At 49.3% G+C, this 17,402-nt stretch overlaps 1 protein-coding gene across 1 annotated transcript in view; it reads left to right on the top strand.

The window, feature by feature from the left end:
• LOC119395613 (activated CDC42 kinase 1) overlaps positions 1-17,402 on the top strand; it is a 223,811-nt gene that overhangs the window by 7,176 nt on the left and 199,233 nt on the right. The window contains exon 2 of the mRNA XM_037662596.2: positions 8,610-8,816. Within this exon, the coding sequence (XP_037518524.1) occupies positions 8,610-8,816 (207 nt within the window). The remainder of the gene's footprint in view (positions 1-8,609; positions 8,817-17,402) is intronic.

Raw genomic sequence — 17,402 nt, forward strand, 5'->3', positions numbered from 1 at the left:
CCAGTTCAGATGAGCTGTTAATCCCCAGGGATTATTTTTCACATTTATTTAGCCCAAGGCGCGAATACTTTTTTTCACGTGTTGTTTTCCGTGGTTACAAAAAATTGCATGGAAAAGAACACGACAAAAAAATATTTAGCGTTCCGTGCCTCACTGTTTTCGCTGTCAATGCGACAACTAAATACAAAATACTGTCACGTGGTCGTGACGTCGACGAAGACAGCAGTCGGCGTTTGCAGGATGAAACTGTTTATTTGGCCGAACTTGTGGCCGGAAAATCAGAACTAGCACTACAGCAATACAGGCTGTACAATGATAGCGGCGAACAGGGCGTCGTCCGTCGATCAACTGACAAGCGGTCAAGCGCGTCGGCTTATATACAGGCGCTATCGAACTTTCCAGCGATATCGCTGGTGGTTGCGCAATCTCTAGAATGAGCTCGAGCGTTCGCGTCTTGCGCGCAATCTTAACAAAATCATCTACAACAATCGTGAAGCTTCTCGAAGAATGAGGCGAATGTTGTATGCGAAGGTCACGTACGGAAGGATGGCATCCCACGTCTTGTGCTCGACGTCAACGTATATGGCCAGCATGTCGGCGATGGTCTTATTTAGCCGCTTGGTGAGGCCATTGGTTTGAGGGTGGTAGGAAGTGGTCCGGCGGTGGCTTGTCTGGCTGTACCTCAAGATCGCCTGAGTTAGCTCCGCTGTAAACGCCGTACCTCTGTCGGTGATGAGGACCTCTGGGGCGCCATGACGCAGAACGATATCTTCAACAAAGAACTTCGCTACCTCGGCAGCACTGCCTTTAGGTAGGGCCCTTGTTTCGGCGTAGCGGGTCAGGTAGTCGGTAGCTACGACGATCCACTTATTACCGCTAGTCGACGTTGGGAACGGCCCCAGGAGGTCCATCCCGATCTGCTGGAACGGTCGCCGAGGTGGCTCGATCGGCTGAAGGAAGCCCGCTGGTCTTGTTGGCGGTGTCTTGCGTCGCTGGCAGTTTCGGCATGTCCTTACGTAGCGAGTGACGTCGGCGGCAAGGCGCGGCCAGTAGTACTTTTCCTGTACTCTTGCCAGCGTTCGGGAAACACCGAGGTGTCCTGCTGTCGGGTCGTCGTGCAGGGCCTCGAGGACTTCTGGTCGCAATTCTTGAGGCACCACGAGAAGGTACTTGGCTCGACGTGGCGAGAAGTTCTTCTTTTGGAGAACGCCGTTGCGTAAGAAAAACGACGCCAGTGCTCGCTTGAACACTTTCGGAACGACGGCGTTCTTGCCCTCGAGGTATTCCATGAGGCCTCTGAGTTCCGGGTCGGATCGCTGTTGTTCAGCGAAGTCGTCGGCACTTATGGTTCCCAAGAAGCAGTCATCATCCTGGTCGTCTTGCGGCGGCGGGTCCACGGGGGCACGAGACAGGCAGTCGGCGTCAGAGTGTTTTCTTCCGGACTTGTAAACGACGTGAATGTCGAATTCTTGCAGTCGTAGGCTTCACCGTGCGAGGCGACCGGAAGGGTCCTTCAAGTTAGCTAGCCAACACAAGGCGTGGTGGTCGCTCACAACTTTGAAGGGCCGGCCGTAGAGGTAGGGGCGAAACTTCGATGTAGCCCAGATGATGGCCAGGCACTCCTTTTCCGTTGTGGAATAGTTGATTTCTGCCTTTGATAGCGACCGGCTAGCATAACTGATGACCCTCTCCAGCCCGTCAGTCTTCTGCACGAGGACGGCGCCGAGTCCTAGGCTGCTTGCGTCGGTGTGGATTTCCGTATCGGCGTCTTCGTCGAAATGCGCTAGTATTGGAGGCATCTGAAGGCGTCGTTTAAGTTCTTCAAATGCCTCGATTTGCGCCGTTTCCCACTTGAATGGCACGTCGGTCTTCGTCAGGTGCGTTAGTGGCTGGGCTATTCGTGAAAATTCCTTGACGAATGCGTCTGTAGTAGGCGCACAAGCCGAGAAAAACGGCGTACGGCCTTCTTATCGGTGGGTGGCGGGAAGGCAGCGATGGCAGCTGTTTTCCGCGGGTCCGGGCGAACACCATTCTTGCTGATCACGTGACCCAAAAACAAGAGCTCCTCGTACGCGAAGCGGCACTTTTCAGGCTTCAGGGTGAGTCCGGAGGTCTTGATTGCTTGAAGTACAGCTTCAAGGCGTCGAAGGTGTTCGTCGAAATTTGAGGAAAACACAACGACGTCGTCCAAGTACACAAGGCACGTCTGCCACTTCAAGCCAGCCAGTACTGTATCCATAACGCGTTGGAAAGTCGCGGGCGCCGAGCAAAGACCAAAGGGCATGACCTTGAACTCGAACAGGCCGTCTGGTGTGATGAAGGCAGTCTTTTCTCGGTCTCTCTCGTCGACTTCGATTTGCCAGTAGCCGGTCTTGAGGTCCATCGACGAAAAGTACTTGGCGTTGTGGAGTCGATCTAGGGCGTCGTCTATTCGTGGGAGAGGGTACACGTCCTTCTTCGTGACCTTGTTCAGGCGACGATAGTCGACGCAAAAACGTAGGGTTCCATCCTTCTTCCTCACTAACACCACAGGTGACGCCCACGGACTCTTGGACGGCTGGATGATGTCGTCGCGTAGCATTTCGTCGACCTGTTTCTTGACGGCCTCGCGTTCTCGCGTCGAAACTCGGTACGGGCTTGACGGATTGGTCGGGCACTTTCTTCTGTTATGATGCGATGTTTCGCGACTGGGGTCTGTCGAATTCTTGACGACGACGAGAAGCAGTCCTTTAATTGCAGGAGCAGGGTTTTTAGCTGGTCTTGCTCGTGCTTCGGGATGCTCGGGTTGACGTCGAAATCTGGTTGGTTTCGTCGATTCGTCGAAGCAGGTTCGGTAGCATCGAAGAGGGCGAGAGCATTGCTGGATTCCACGAATTCGTGGATGTAGGCGACCGTCGTACCAATGTTGAGGTGCCTATATTCGTGGCTGAAATTTGTCAGCACTACCTTTGCTTTGCCATCACGCAGCTCGGCTATGCCTCTTGCGACGCAAATCTGACGGTTGAGAAGTAGGTGCTGATCGCCCTCGATGACACCTTCAAGGTCTGCGTGTTCTTCGGTGCCGACGGAAATAATGACGCTGGAGAGAGGCGGAATGGTGACGTGCTCTTCTATCACATTCAATACGGGCTTTCCTGGCGTCGTGTGTGGCGGCAGCGCTTTTTCTGAGGTTAGTGTTATTGACTCAGATCTCAGGTCTATTACGGCACCGTGTTCACTTAGGAAGTCCATCCCAAGTATCACGTCCCTGGAACAGTGCTGCAGGATAAGAAAGCTCGCAGGATAGGTTCGGTCACTGATGCTGACTCTTGCTGTGCAGACTCCAGCCGGCGTTATCAAATGACCTCCAGCGGTGCGGATTTCAGGACCTTCCCAAGCAGTCCTAACTTTCTTCAACTTCTCGGCGAATGACCCACTGACGACGGAATAGTCGGCCCCAGTGTCGACGAGAGCGGTAACGTTGTGTCCGTCGAATAGTACGTCGAGGTCGCTAGTCCGCCGTCTTGCGTTGCGTGTACGTCGCGGCGTCGGGTCACGGCTACGTCGGTTTGCACCGCTGCTTCCGCGTTGCGTCGTCAGGTCTGCTTCCACGGGTCGCAAAGTTTCCTCGTCAGGACGTCGTTCGGCGTGCGGCGGGGGCTCGGAACTTCGTCGCGGCGTCGTCGTCGACGGCGGAGGATCTTCAACGTTTCGTCGTTCAGCAACCGCACCTCCATCGGTTGCTGCCCTTAGTTTTCCGGATACGGGCTAGGCGACCGACCCCGGTTTGGGCCAGTGTACTGCCGGCGGTGCGGTGACATGTAGCGGCCGGGCGACGGCGAGCGGAAGGTCGTCGTTCTTGCCACTGTGTTCCGGTGAGGTAGTCGTTGATGTCGCGCGGCCGTTCGCCTGGCTGCGGGCGCGGCGCGTTGATAGCGAATCCGCGTAGTCCCATCTGTCGGTACTGGCAGCGGCGGTACGTGTGGCCGGCCTCCCCGCAGTGGTAGCAGAGCGGGCGGTTGTCAGGGGCGCGCCAAACGTCGGTCTTCCTCGGGGTGTAGTGCTGGCCGCCAGGTGGGCGGTAGGGCGTCGATGATTGCGGCGGTGTCTGGCGACGGAACTGCGTCGATGCGGTGTCTTGACGCGGGCGCGGCGGGGGAGCGTAGCGTCGGGCGGCAGCGGCGTAGCTCAAGGCTTGCGGCTGAGGCTGTGGCGGTTCAAGGGTGCCCAGCGATTGCTGGTTTCTTCTCGAACGACGTCTGCGATGGAGTCCACTTGAGGCTGGGGTGAGGGCAACAGCTTGCGCAGTTCCTCTCGCACGATCGCTCGGATTGTTTCGCGCAGGTCGTCGGAGCCGAGCGCATGAACAGCGGGGCTGTCTTGGATTGATCGGCGATTATATTGGCGGGTGCGCATTTCGAGCGTCTTCTCGATGGTCGTGGCTTCTGAGACGAATTCCTGGACGGTATTCGGTGGATTCCTCATAAGTCCAGCGAAGAGCTGTTCCTTTTTTCCTCGCCATGAGGAAACGAACCTTCTCTCTTCAGGCATATTGGGTCAGCGTGGCGGAACAGCCGGGTCATTTCTTCCGCGAAGATGGTCACGCTTTCGTTCGGGAGCTGAACCCGTGTCTCCAGCAAGGTTGCGGCCCTTTCCTTTCGAACGACGCTTGCAAACGTCTGCAGGAAAGCGCTTCGAAAGGCGTCCCAAGTTTGAAGAGTGGACTCCCGATTCTCGAACCAGGTCCTTGCTGCGTCTTCAAGGTAAAAGTAAACGTGACGCAGCTTGTCCTCGGAGTCCCAGTTGTTGAATGTTGAGACCCTTTCGAAAGTCTCGAGCCAGGTGTCCGGGTCTTCGAATGACGACCCGCGGAAGGTTGGCGGCGCCTTGGGCTGCCGGAGCAGGATCGGCGCAGGCTGCACGAGGTCGGTCATTGTCGCTGCGGTGGGTGTTGTGACCTGGGGCTGCCTGGTTTGTTCGGGAAGGAGCCCGTGCTCTGGCTGCAGTCCCTTCTGCCTGCGGCTTGTTCGACGATCCGGGTTTTCTTTGCTGCCGTCCTCTTCGCGGCTTGGGCTTGGGTCAGCGCTTCGCGGGGGCGTCCGGATCATTGAAGAAGCAGCACCTCCACCAGATGTCACGTGGTCGTGACGTCGACGAAGACAGCAGTCGGCGTTTGCAGGATGAAACTGTTTATTTGGCCGAACTTGTGGCCGGAAAATCAGAACTAGCACTACAGCAATACAGGCTGTACAATGATAGCGGCGAACAGGGCGTCGTCCGTCGATCAACTGACAAGCGGTCAAGCGCGTCGGCTTATATACAGGCGCTATCGAACTTTCCAGCGATATCGCTGGTGGTTGCGCAATCTCTAGAATGAGCTCGAGCGTTCGCGTCTTGCGCGCAATCTTAACAAAATCATCTACAACAATCGTGAAGCTTCTCGAAGAATGAGGCGCGGGTTGCGCTGAGCGTTGCCGACAGCCTTTGTGGGCGAATGCAGCAAAAGTGATCAGAAACGTACGTGGCAATACTAAATACAAAACGAATGGTGTTCAAGCTGCTGTTCGTGAGACACATCTAGCCGCACTGTACACTCACTGCACTAGTCACTGCCTTAATCTACTTCTGTGTGCGGCATGCTCCATCACAGACATCCGAAACTGTTCTGGGACACTAAAGGCGACGTCAGTATTTTTCCGTAAATCTTCTAGCCGCTCGCACGTTTTGCCAACAATGACAAGCTTGCACTGTACTGAGTCTACAAGGCAGCACCTCTTGGGACTATGCGAAACGCGCTGGGTCGAGAAGCACGATGCAGTGCTTTCATTTGTGAGCCTCTTTGAGCCGTTGATCGCAGCACTAGAGGAGATTAAGTTTAACGGAAATGGCTAAAGACCAGTGCAGGCAAACAGTCTAATGTTGGCACTCTTGTCATCAGCGTTCCTTTAAGCCTGCATGTGGGGGAACACGTGTTAGCACTGACTTTGCCACTGTCAAAGAAGCTGCAGACGAGGAGTATCGACATGAGCGCTTCCATTGAGGACATAGAAGCGGTACAGCATACAACTGAAAATGACCGCAAGAACGCGAATGCTTCTTTCTCAAAAATATTTGCACAAGTGCAGGTATTGGCAGAAAAACTGAATGTGGAGATCACCAGCCGTTGAGCCGGTGTCCGGAAGCAAAACCTTGGGAGCAATGCATTCGAAAGCGCGGAAGAATATTTTCGCAGAACCCTGTTCATTACGTTCATGTACCACGTACTAGCCCAGTTAAACCAACGGTTTGAAAAGCACAGGGCACTTCTAAAGTACTTTTCAGTAATTGTACCATCCTCAATACCACCAATACAAGATGATCGGGAGAAAGGAGCAGAAAATCTCCTGACCGTTTTTGCGCATGACGTCGAAACGAGGGCTGTTTTGGGAGAACTGCAACTATGGTGGACAAAGTGGGCGAACAAAGCAGCAAACCATCGCCCCAGTACAGAAACCGATGCCCTCTCGACAGCAGGTTCTATCCAAATGTGTACAAGCTACTCCATATTCCAGCCACCCTTCCAGTAACCACTGCCAGCGCAGAGAGAACGTTTTCAAGCATGAGGTTACTTAAGAACTACTTACGCTCCACGATGTCTGAGGAATGCATGGTAGGCCTGGTACTTCTGTACGCCCTCAGAAATGTCGATATCAGCGTGTCGGAAGTCATTGACCACTTCGCTAAGCTTCCTCGCCGGGTCAACTTTGTCCTTTGATACCGAGCAGGACAAAAATCAGCGCAAACGAAAGGAAAAGACGCTGCTGTTCCAGAGTTCAGGTCAATGAGCCCGTAATTGTGACGTAATATTATTGTTCACCAACTTTTAAAGGCTTGAGGATTTTGTACCTTTTAGCAGTTAACATCGTGACCTAATATAAACATACGAATTCGGGCATCAGGTGGACATTAACAGCGATTCGACAGCTTCACCTTGTTCACTGAGAGGTCGGTACAGGCGGCGTTACCAAACTCGGGTATTGGGAAGCCGTACTAGCAGCATTGTTTGTTACTTTCATTTGTCGTTATTGTTCTTCATTGCTTTCTGAACTAGAAGCGACAACCCTCCTTTTATATTCAGTGCACAATAGTGGTTCGCACTTTTAAAACAGTTTTGAAATAGTTTCCTTCGTTATTTCTGCGCTCTTCCTTCATAGTTCTCTCCACATGGTGCGTCCGAGAGAGCAGCTTGGCCCAAGGACATATCAGTTTCTGTGATTGTGCGTGCAGCATGTTCTTTTGCCTTATTTTGGGCATTATGCATAGTGATCATTGCTTAGTTCCGCATTTTTATTGCATATTTAAATGTACATTTGTGATGGTTTGTGTAAGCATACTGTGCACTGTTTCCGGTGACTTATGTTTTGCCCGTATTCGAGGTGTACTTCCCCATTCTTGTTTTTCCCTGGCCGCATCATTTGTGCCAAAAAAATGAGCATTTTGCGTAAACAATCTGCATTAAAATATTTGATCTCGTCCTGGTTATTTTGTGGACTTCATTTTTTTGTTATCAGGTGTTTCTTCAGTTTAAAACTGATGCAGTTCCAAAGTTTACGTGATATTTCCTGCACCTCTTACACACAAAAAAATGAAAAATTCAAAAAGATTGAAGACAGTTATTCCTGAAAATATTTTGCGGGCATGATAACATAATATTTTTATAAAAAAACACATTTTTTACTTGTTCTTGACAGTGCGCAGTATTCAAGAAGTGATTTGCAGCATCCAATACAAATTGTCACCGGTAACACATGTTATTCATATACTTAGTCGTTCGAAAAATTCAATGAGAAGGTCGCGCTGCAACGTGAGCCCCCCCCCCCCCGAACTACATTGCATTACCCTGTGGCTCCTAAGGGCCGTTGTTTCCGCGAATTTGCGGGGAAATCGGGATTGGGAGTTCGGCACATGGCACCCAAAGCTTTTGAATTAACCGGGCTGGTGCTGTCCGGTGCTTCAAATTATCCACTCAAATTTACTTTGAAAAATACTGGGCCGTAGAAATCCTTCGAATTAAGTGGGATTTTGAATGAACCGAGTTCGAATTAGTGAGGTTTGACTGTACATTTTAGGCGAACAATTTTTTTTTCACGAAACTAACTTCCTTGTCATTGTTCTGGGTCTAAAACCTCTGCCTAGAGTAAATATAATCAAAATCGGGAACAGTGACCTGGATCTCGTGTTGGTTCTCATCTGGACACACCCTTACTTGATACATACAGATGTTAGCAGCAAGGCGCATATTGGTGTGGCATTCTACCGGCGGCTTCAGCTTTTTGTCATAGCTTTGTGTCACAGCTTAGAAGTGTTTGTTGGGGTCCTTACCTTTGCATTTCTTTATGTACTTCCTTGTTTGTACTGGAATGAGCTTGAAGTACTTGACCGTCTGCTGCCGTGGCTACACAGAAACAAAAGAAAGAGAAGTGGCATTCTGCCATAAGGATAACAGATCTCAGCAAAAATTACTTTTTCGCATTGCTGCAGCGAATGTGCCATTTTGGTATTAATGCTGCCTACGTGCAAAAGTAGTAGAGCCCCTTTTTGTGTAGTGTTGTGGAACTCATTTGGCAAACCCCCCACTGTCCTTTGTGCAGGTCTCCCCGAAGCACGTGTCGTTGTACAGCAGATTGCCACCGAGCTCCATGGGAACGACCAAAAGTGCCACAGTGTGTGGCGTGCCCCTGTTGCGACCTCCACCATCGCGCGACAAGCGCCTGTTCCCCAGTGATGTGCAGGTGACGGGCGTGGACTTACTGCAGCAGCTTCCGCCGCCTCCGACGCTTCCAGCACCACTTGCCCAGGTGGGATCTGGGAGCTGACCCCTTTTTGTGCACTCTCTAGTGAGGATGTCTAAACTAGGCTGTAGGACTGAGTCTTGTCGATTATGGCCGCATCTGCTGTGGGCCTAGATTACGGGAAACCTGTCACCCACATGCTGTCTTTACAGATTGCCACTGTGAGTGACGCTCATCGTGATTGTGGCCCCATTTTCTTTCGTGCCGTGCATGTTTGCCATGCACCGGGTGTGATGAAATGTGCATCTGGATGGCAGTCCATGTTAGTGGCTGCACAGGGATATTTTGCACACTTGACCATGTCCTTACAACGCCATTTTTGGAAATGAGAACAGAGCTGAAGCATCTATGCATTAGCAGCGTGTATTGCGTGATGAACAGTGGCAATTCGTGACACTGGTAGCAGCTTCCATGACCACATGGTGCCTATTTGGCACGACCAAATGTGGTAGCGGTTGGTCATTTTTGCAGGCCACACTTACTGTATATTCTAGGACCTACTGCAACGTTGTGACTCGTGTGCGTCCCAGGAAAGCCAAGCTGGTTTTGTGGTCCTTCCATAAAGGTGTGCTCCCGTGAAGCACCACTTGAAGGCAAAATTTGCATGGGGCCTAAGGGCCTGTTGGTGCTCGTGCCTTGCTTAAGTGAGCTTAACTTGCTGGAAAGTTCATCAGATTCTCCTAGGGGAGGCGTGACCTGTAAGAAAATTTGCAGAGCCAATAGAAATAAAGAGCAAGGGGTTCAAATTTTATAGTGCAGCTTTTAGGGAGTCCATGAACAAGTAGCAGACATGCTCCGATGCAGTATTAAAAAAAAACTAGCGCAGCTTGCACGAAGTCGCACAAGGCTGGGTCACATTCAAGCTGGTGGACTAGAAGCAGAAGAGAGTGCATGCCGGTTCACGAAGAACTATACTTGCTATACTGCGGCTATGTTTTATCTCTTTTTTTTCCTATCTTCTTTTTTTGTGTATGTTGCTTTATATTTCTTTCTCTCCTTCCTTCTCCTTTTTCTGTCTCTTTGTTTCTCTCTCTTGCCTTGTACTTTTTTATCTGGGTTGGGAGAGCGAAGGCTTGGAAGGAAGGACAAGACCACACAGATGTCCTTCCTTCCAACCCAGATATGTTGAACCAACTAGCCCATCAATTAATTATTTTGAAGCATACTTTTTTATCTTCCATTTGTTATCTCTTTCAACTTGTGTTTTTTTCTCTCTCTCTGTACTCGTTCTGCCCTCCTCCTCTCCCTCACTTTCATTTGCCACCACCTTGCTGTACTATAGGCTATCCTCTGCTCTGCCCGCGTGCCTGGATAGCCGAGTGGTTAGGATTCTCGCATTCAGGTAGTGGGTACGAAAGTTTGAATGTCGCCTCGGCAAAAAATATTTTTCATCAGGAAGTTCTCTCTTGCTCTCTCTCTCCGTACTCTTCTCTCGTCCGTCAAGTTATTGCGTCCCTTGCCGGACCAATTGGCGCACGCCTTCTGGTAGCGAAGCAGAAGAGGTGACGTGTGCCGATTCATGATGATGATAATTTTCTACCCTCAACAGCACACGGCCAACCTCGACCTTGACAGCTCTGACAAGCAGGACTCCACATCCCTATTGTCAAAGCCATTGTATTGACTGTCTATTCGTTGAATTAACAGTTGGGTAGCATCAGTGTTTAGAAGAGTCACTCTAAATAGCCTTAAGGGCCTTTCAGCAGCGGTGCATTTACTGAGGCAAGAGCGGCACTTGAAGGAACCAGTGCTATCAAGATAACCTGGGCACCTTAAACAAAAGAAGGCACAAGTAGGACAATACATTGAAATGGGGCAGTCTAAGCACAGCTCCAATTGAAGCCTAACTATATCTGTGACAGCTCTTGCAGTTTATAACAGATATCAAACAACACATAGAAGATTTGCACTGTTATTTGAAGATAAATTCAGTACATGTTACACACCATATTGGCTGGTGTAAAGTGTGAGCATACTTGATTATGTTATGCTCTCATCGTACTCTTCAAAACTTGTTCAATTAAACATCAGTGACTCGAGGCACTGAGTTAGCTGGTGAGTTTTGAATGAGCTGAGTACTGACCATGTACTAAAACAGGCCCCAATTGACTTTCTGAGCACCTTGCTGCAACTTTGCCATGGTAACTGAAGGTTTCAACTGACGAGAAGTGAAAGCTGTGAGTGTGTCACAGGCAGGACTACTCTGAATGACACAAGCCATTTATCTAAGAAGATTCGAAGAAAAAACGAAAATTGAACAAACAACAAAACACTAGAAACACTGCACCCATGGGCACTGCACCCTGTATGCACGTAAGAATAACTATCAAGCATTAACGCCTATTCTGAATATTAGTTAGGCACTGTTCACAAAACGAAAATTGTCAAGTCTTGATTGTCCACTGTTGCGGTGTTCGTTCCCCCGACATGGCATTGGACGTCGGTCACTGCAGTGTCAACGTGGCACAGCTGTTGTCTTCCGTGGTGATGACGAAGCTTCTTTGCCAGCGTGGCAGTTGACGCAGTCTGCAGCGTACTGAGCAAAAGACGCTAGCAGGTGGTTGCCCGTGGACTTGGGTGCAGACAGGTGATGGCTGCGTGGTCTGAACTGGGATTCCACAATCAGCATGCATGTCTCCAGGCCACAAATGCGTTAATGCCTTTTGTCCTCTCTTTCCTAAGTGTAATTTTGTACACTTGAATAAAAATCAATTCAATTGCTGGAGAAGCGCCCGCCTGGCTCACGTCAGCCAGGTCCACTGTTCGACTCCCGCCGCTGCTGCTCCTTCTATGCTCGCACTTTGTTCAACTTCCGTCTCGTGTTCTCATCACGTGTCTCCCAACAGACGTATTTTTTCTCTTCTTGATTACTCACCCCCTTGTTTTGAAGAGTTCTTTTATATGAAAAAGACTGCTCACACCAACAGAAACTGTCACACTGAGTTCACCAAGTGTTCACAATAACATCAATATCACGTGTTAAGCACGCTCTCACAAAAGCAACTTTCCCAGCACATGAACACTTACTCTATATCTTATAGCCCGTAAGCAGTCCACCCTGCCCTGCTCGTTTAGAAAACTATTAAAGAAAATCAGCGCCAACGTTTTCCCTCCTTTTGATGTATTCCACATGAAACGAGTGGTCTTACTAAGAAAGCCTCCGTCTCCTCATTCACCCCTTTGCCTACTTGCTTACTTAGCTACGATTAGCAATTGGACCGGCTGCCTGGGAAATTGGTCTTGAAATATGCTGAGTGTGTGCAGCGCAATGGTACGAAGACAAGAGAAGACACACAAACGACATAGACTGGCGCTGTCCTCTGTTGGTCCTCTGTTGTTCACGGAACGTCTACTGTCGGTCTGTTTCCTAATGGAGCGTGACCCCTTATCTCTTGGGTGACGATGACGGAGCTTCTTCGCCAGCGTGGCACTTTACATAGTCTGCAGTGTACCGAGCAAAAGACGCTAGCAGGTGGTTGCCTGTGGACTTGGGTACAGACAAGTGATGGCTGCGTGGTCTGAGCCGGGATTCCACAGTCAGCATGCAAGCCTTCTGCCGCTGCTGCTCCTTCTGTGCTCGGTGACCATAAGTCATCACCAGCCTGACTATACCCACTGCAGGGCCTCTCCCGTGTTTCACCAACCAACCAACCTCTGCTCAGTGGCGTAAATCCAGAAAAATCACAAGGGGGGACACACATCAGACCATGGCGGCCATTTTGTTTTTATACGTAGGGGTTGTATTTTTATTTACATAGGAATTAAACCATGCTTTGAAATAAAATTTAAGAAAACGAGCACGGGGTCCCAGTTCGAGCAATTGCATTGTTCTATTCAGCCTTCTTTGAACCGGTCGAGCTATAGTCTCACACAGCTTCAGCCTTTAAAAAAAAGGTTGAATCGCTATACAGAATTGTCAAATGAAGGAAAGCAGCTGACTTTTAAGGGCTCGTTTTTCTTTGTTAGACACAATATTAATCAACTAACATGCAACTGTCAAGTAATTAAAGTATATGATATTCTAAAGCTAAATCTTGCAAGGGGTGTCCCCCCCAGCCTGCACACAAGGGGGGTCAGGACCCCCCTGACCCCCCCATGATTTACGCTAATGCCTGTGCTTGCTGTGGCCGTGTTATCCCTTCTTAATCTCATCTACCCACTTTCGGTCTCCACGTCTTGCGGTTCTATTGGAATCCAGTCTACTCTCCATGACCAGCAGTTATCTTGCTATTGCGCTACATCTTTTCTTCTTGTTTTCGACTAAGATGTCCTTGACACCCGTTTGTGCCCGCTCTTCTTGCCCTTTAAGGTTACACCGATCATTTTCCTTTCCATGGCTCACTGCGCTGTCCTCAATTTAAGCCGAACTCTCTTTGTAAGCCTCCAGGTTTCTGCTCCTAGGTAAGTACCAGTAAGATGCGGCTATACGTTTTCCATGAGAGGTTGAGGTTAACTACCATTCGTGATCTGAGAATGTCTGCCAAATGTGCTCCACCCCGTTCATATTCTTCTAGTTACTTCAGTCTCGTGGTTTGGCTATGTGGTCGATATCTGTCCTAAGTAAACGTATTCCTTTACCGTTTCTAGTGCCTCTCGCAAAGTGCTGTTCTCTTCCAAGACCTTTGCACACTACTCACTACTTTAGGTTTCTGCAGATTAATTTTAAGACCTACTGTTCTGCTTTCCTTGTCCATTACAGTAATCATGAGTTGCGTCCCCCGAGTTACTCATCAATGCACTGTTATCAGCAAATCACAGGTTACTAAGGTACTCTTCATTAACTTGTATCCCTAACTCTTCCCAATCTAGGGTCCTGAAAACTTGTAAGCACGCAGTGAATAGGATTGGGGAGATTGTGTCTCGCGGCCTTACACCCTTCTCTGTTGGAATCTTGTCGCTTTCTTTATGAAAGACTATGGTGGCTGTGGAGATTTCTTCCAGTATTTTTATTCAACACTCCGATTCTGTAAGGCCTACATGACTACTGATATCTCGACCGAAACAAATGCCTTCTCGTAGTCTATAAAGGCTATATATAGGGGTTGGTTATATTCCGCGCATTTCTCTATCACCTGATTGATAGTGTGAATCTGGTCTCTTGTCAAGTAGCTGTAGAAAATCGCTATGCACCGGCAATTCACTGCTTGCCCTGGCAGCCCATAGTGGCTTCAGACGCTGCACAGGCTCCCAAGGATGCAACGGCACGTACGCGGCCCTGTGCCGCATTTGCCCCTTTGTCCTTCCAAGACGACTACTCTGTTCCCAAAGCCACTTCTCCGCCCACTGAGTCAGCGTGGTCCTACGGCCGCTCCACCAGTGCTTCCTTAGCCACAGGTCGCAGATCGCTGCACTGCAGCAGGCCTCTCAACTGGCCGCACAAAGTTCTCTACTCGAGGCACAGAAGACTGACATCCAAGCCCATCTGAGCACGCTGGAACAGTAGCTCGAGGCCGCTCTTGTCCACTTATGCCTCATTCACCGCCTCCCCATCAGACACTCAACCCACTGACGGGTTTGTCGGCAAGCGCAGAGGCCTCTCCACCTTTCATGCTATGGTTACACCATGACAGTCAGCCATGGAAAGGAAAATGATCGGTGTAACCTTAAGGGACAAGAAGAGTGGGTCAGGGCACAAACAGGTGTTCAGGACTTTTTAGTCGAAAACAAGAAGAAGAAATGTGCGTGGGCAGGAGATTAGCGTAAAAGCAAGATAACTGCTGGTCATTGAGAGTAGTAGACTGGATTACAAGGGAACCACAAGATCGCAACAGGGAGACAGGAAGTGAGTAGATGAGATGAAGAATTAAGGGGTATAATGTGGCCACAGCAAGTTTGGTGCTCTTGTGTTATTCGTCTCTGTTCGTCCATGCAGCGCATCATTACATTTCAGAATGCTATACCCAGGGGTGCAACAGCTGTGCCAATTGCGGCAATTTGATACTATTCCTTATTTTTGCGCCAAGCTGAGCCAAAACCGTGACATCTGTTGAAATTGCGCCACACTGTGCCAAAATGCCCGACCAGCTTCAAAATTTTGTCTGTTGCACAAATTTTAGCGAGAAATGGAGGCCGCGTTTGTCGTCTGCAGTGTGGGCATCATCATCCAATACACACGAACAGACCCTAACACTAACCCCCCAACAAATAAAAGAAAAAAGTCACAGTTTCATCACAAGTACGAAGCAATGAATGCGATAGCAACAAATTGTAATGTTATACGAAGTGACGCTAGCAGCAAACCCTTTTGTATCTGATCTCGCGTAACTCTACAAAACATTGGTGTAAGAGAATACAGCCACTCCAGGGAAAGATGCTCTTTCTGCACAGTGTCTTCGCATTGAGAGAGCAGCACGTAGAAGTGTATACGAGCCGCCCGCTGATGGCTACCAAGATAGCGCGCGCGCCAGCGATCGCGCCCTTAGAATCAAAGTTGCTGCTTGTGCGACACCACCCCCCCTCCCTCGCGTCTTTCAATTCTCGTTCAAGACGGGCGGGGAGTTTCCTCTCTGCTTCGACGGCAGGCCTCCCGAGCGGAGTGGTGTTATCGCATGCGCCCTCCGAGCGACGGAGATGGGCCGGCTCACTAGATTTCTGCTTCATCCACGTTCGTCGCCCGCACTCGCGCGCTTTTACCCCCGGTAGAACATACTATGCGCGGGGGGGATGTTATCAATTTGGACTTTATACGGGACATGACGGCAAAAACCTGTCGAGTTTAACCATATAATTGCTATTGCAATAAAAAAGGGCAGTGGTTCTCAAATTTCCTGATGCTTGTTTTATTGTGTTCAGAACACTTTTAAGCCACTTTTGCCGCCGTACACTGATGTCCTGCGGAAAAGCGTATTGAGACTTAGACGGGGCTATTAGTACTAGCTGTCAGGGACACAGCACATTTTGTTACTTGATTACTCACACGTGCGTCGTCATGTAATTACGTGTACTAGTCGCTGACGTCTAAAAATTATTGGCAAGAGGGGATTAACCCCTGTCCTGTCCCACCCTCCGTCGATGATGATGGCATCAGGTGATGGCTCGAACCCCCTGCTTCGCCTAAAGGAAACTGCCGGACTTTTAATAAAGTTTCTTCATTCATTCAATTATTTTGGAGCTGCTGTGTATGGCGTTTCTGTGGCCTTGAGCAACAAGTAGGCAAAAACGTACACCAGTTTTCTTTTTTCTCTACCTCCCCTTGCTCCTGCTTTACGAATCTCCCGAATTTCGAGGTTGCCAGGTTCGCAGGTCCACATTAGCATTTGCAGTGCCTGTCGAATTATTTGACTCATGTGGACTTAGTCATTGTTCGCACTGTGGGGTGGCTCAACACACTGCTTTTTTTTAACTAGCAGTGTTCACGTGCACTGCGCACGAGTTAGCTGATGTTGAATGGTTTGTACGTATTTTTGTTTTCTTTTCTAAAAGTAAGCCTTCTTTGTTATGCTGCTCCAAATTTGGGATTTCGTGCTAAAAAATTCATGTTTTTTTTTTCATAACCTGCTCCAAATTTGGATTTTTGTGCTCCAAAAGCAACATTTTCCTGCTCCGAAAATTGCTCCAAATCCTATTTCGTCTGTTGCACCCCTGCATACCAACCAGCCCCAGTGGAAGCACCTTTAGCATTCTTCCAAGACTGTTTCAGCGCCTTGCCTCTTTGCATTCCCTCCAAGGCTCCCTTGACTACTTCTTCCGTCGTTACTGATGCGATGTCCGATTCCTCTGGGCTACTTCTGGCATGATGTCCTGGTTGCCCTGCCTACTATACACATCTCCAAAAAGTTCTTCGGCTACTTTATGCATGTTCAGACTGATGTTGCCTTCCTTGTCTTTTAGTGCATATGTCTGGTTTTCGCTGTACCCACTTTCTCTTCTGTTCTTGAGAGCTTGTTCAATTCTCTCCATAATATTCCTTCTTATGTGGGCTACCTTACGCCTGTTGATTAACTTGAACAGTTCTGCCAGTTCTGCTTTGTCTGTTGGTTTTGAGGCTTTCCTGCTTCGATGTTTCTTGACGTGGTTTTTTCGTCTCCTTAAAGAGCTTGCCAGTCTACTGTCTGACGACTGTACTTCCAACCTCTATTGCACGCACACTCCGTGATGATACTCGTCAAGTTATCATTCATTGCGTCAATGCTAAGGCCGGCTTCCTCAGTTAGAGCGAGTATCTGTTCTGGAGCAAGATCCTGTACTTTCCCTCTCAGCGCTAGCTCGTTAACTGGCTTCTTGTGTATCAGTCCATCCTCAAGTCTAGGCGAATGCGAGACCTTACCTTCTTATAGGGTCACTACATCATACCTTGCCGAGCACTTCCACATTCTGCACAATGCCAGGGTGCGTGCACAGTATGAAGTCTATTTCATTCTTGGTTTCGCCATTAGGTCTCCTCCTCGTCCCCTTTCAGTTCTCCCATTTTCGGTAGAAGGTATTCAAGAGCTGTAAGTTCTTGCGCTTCTATTTCTAGAAGCGATGCCATAACTGCTTGGTTGCCAGCCTGCTCCTTGCCTACATTAATATTTCACGTCCCCCATGAGTGCAGTACCTGGTGTCTTTACCTTATTCGTTGCTGATTGCACGTCTTCATGGCTGGGGATGTAC

The sequence above is a fragment of the Rhipicephalus sanguineus genome, chromosome 6 (assembly GCF_013339695.2).
Source record: "Rhipicephalus sanguineus isolate Rsan-2018 chromosome 6, BIME_Rsan_1.4, whole genome shotgun sequence".
NCBI lineage: Eukaryota > Metazoa > Arthropoda > Arachnida > Ixodida > Ixodidae > Rhipicephalus > Rhipicephalus sanguineus.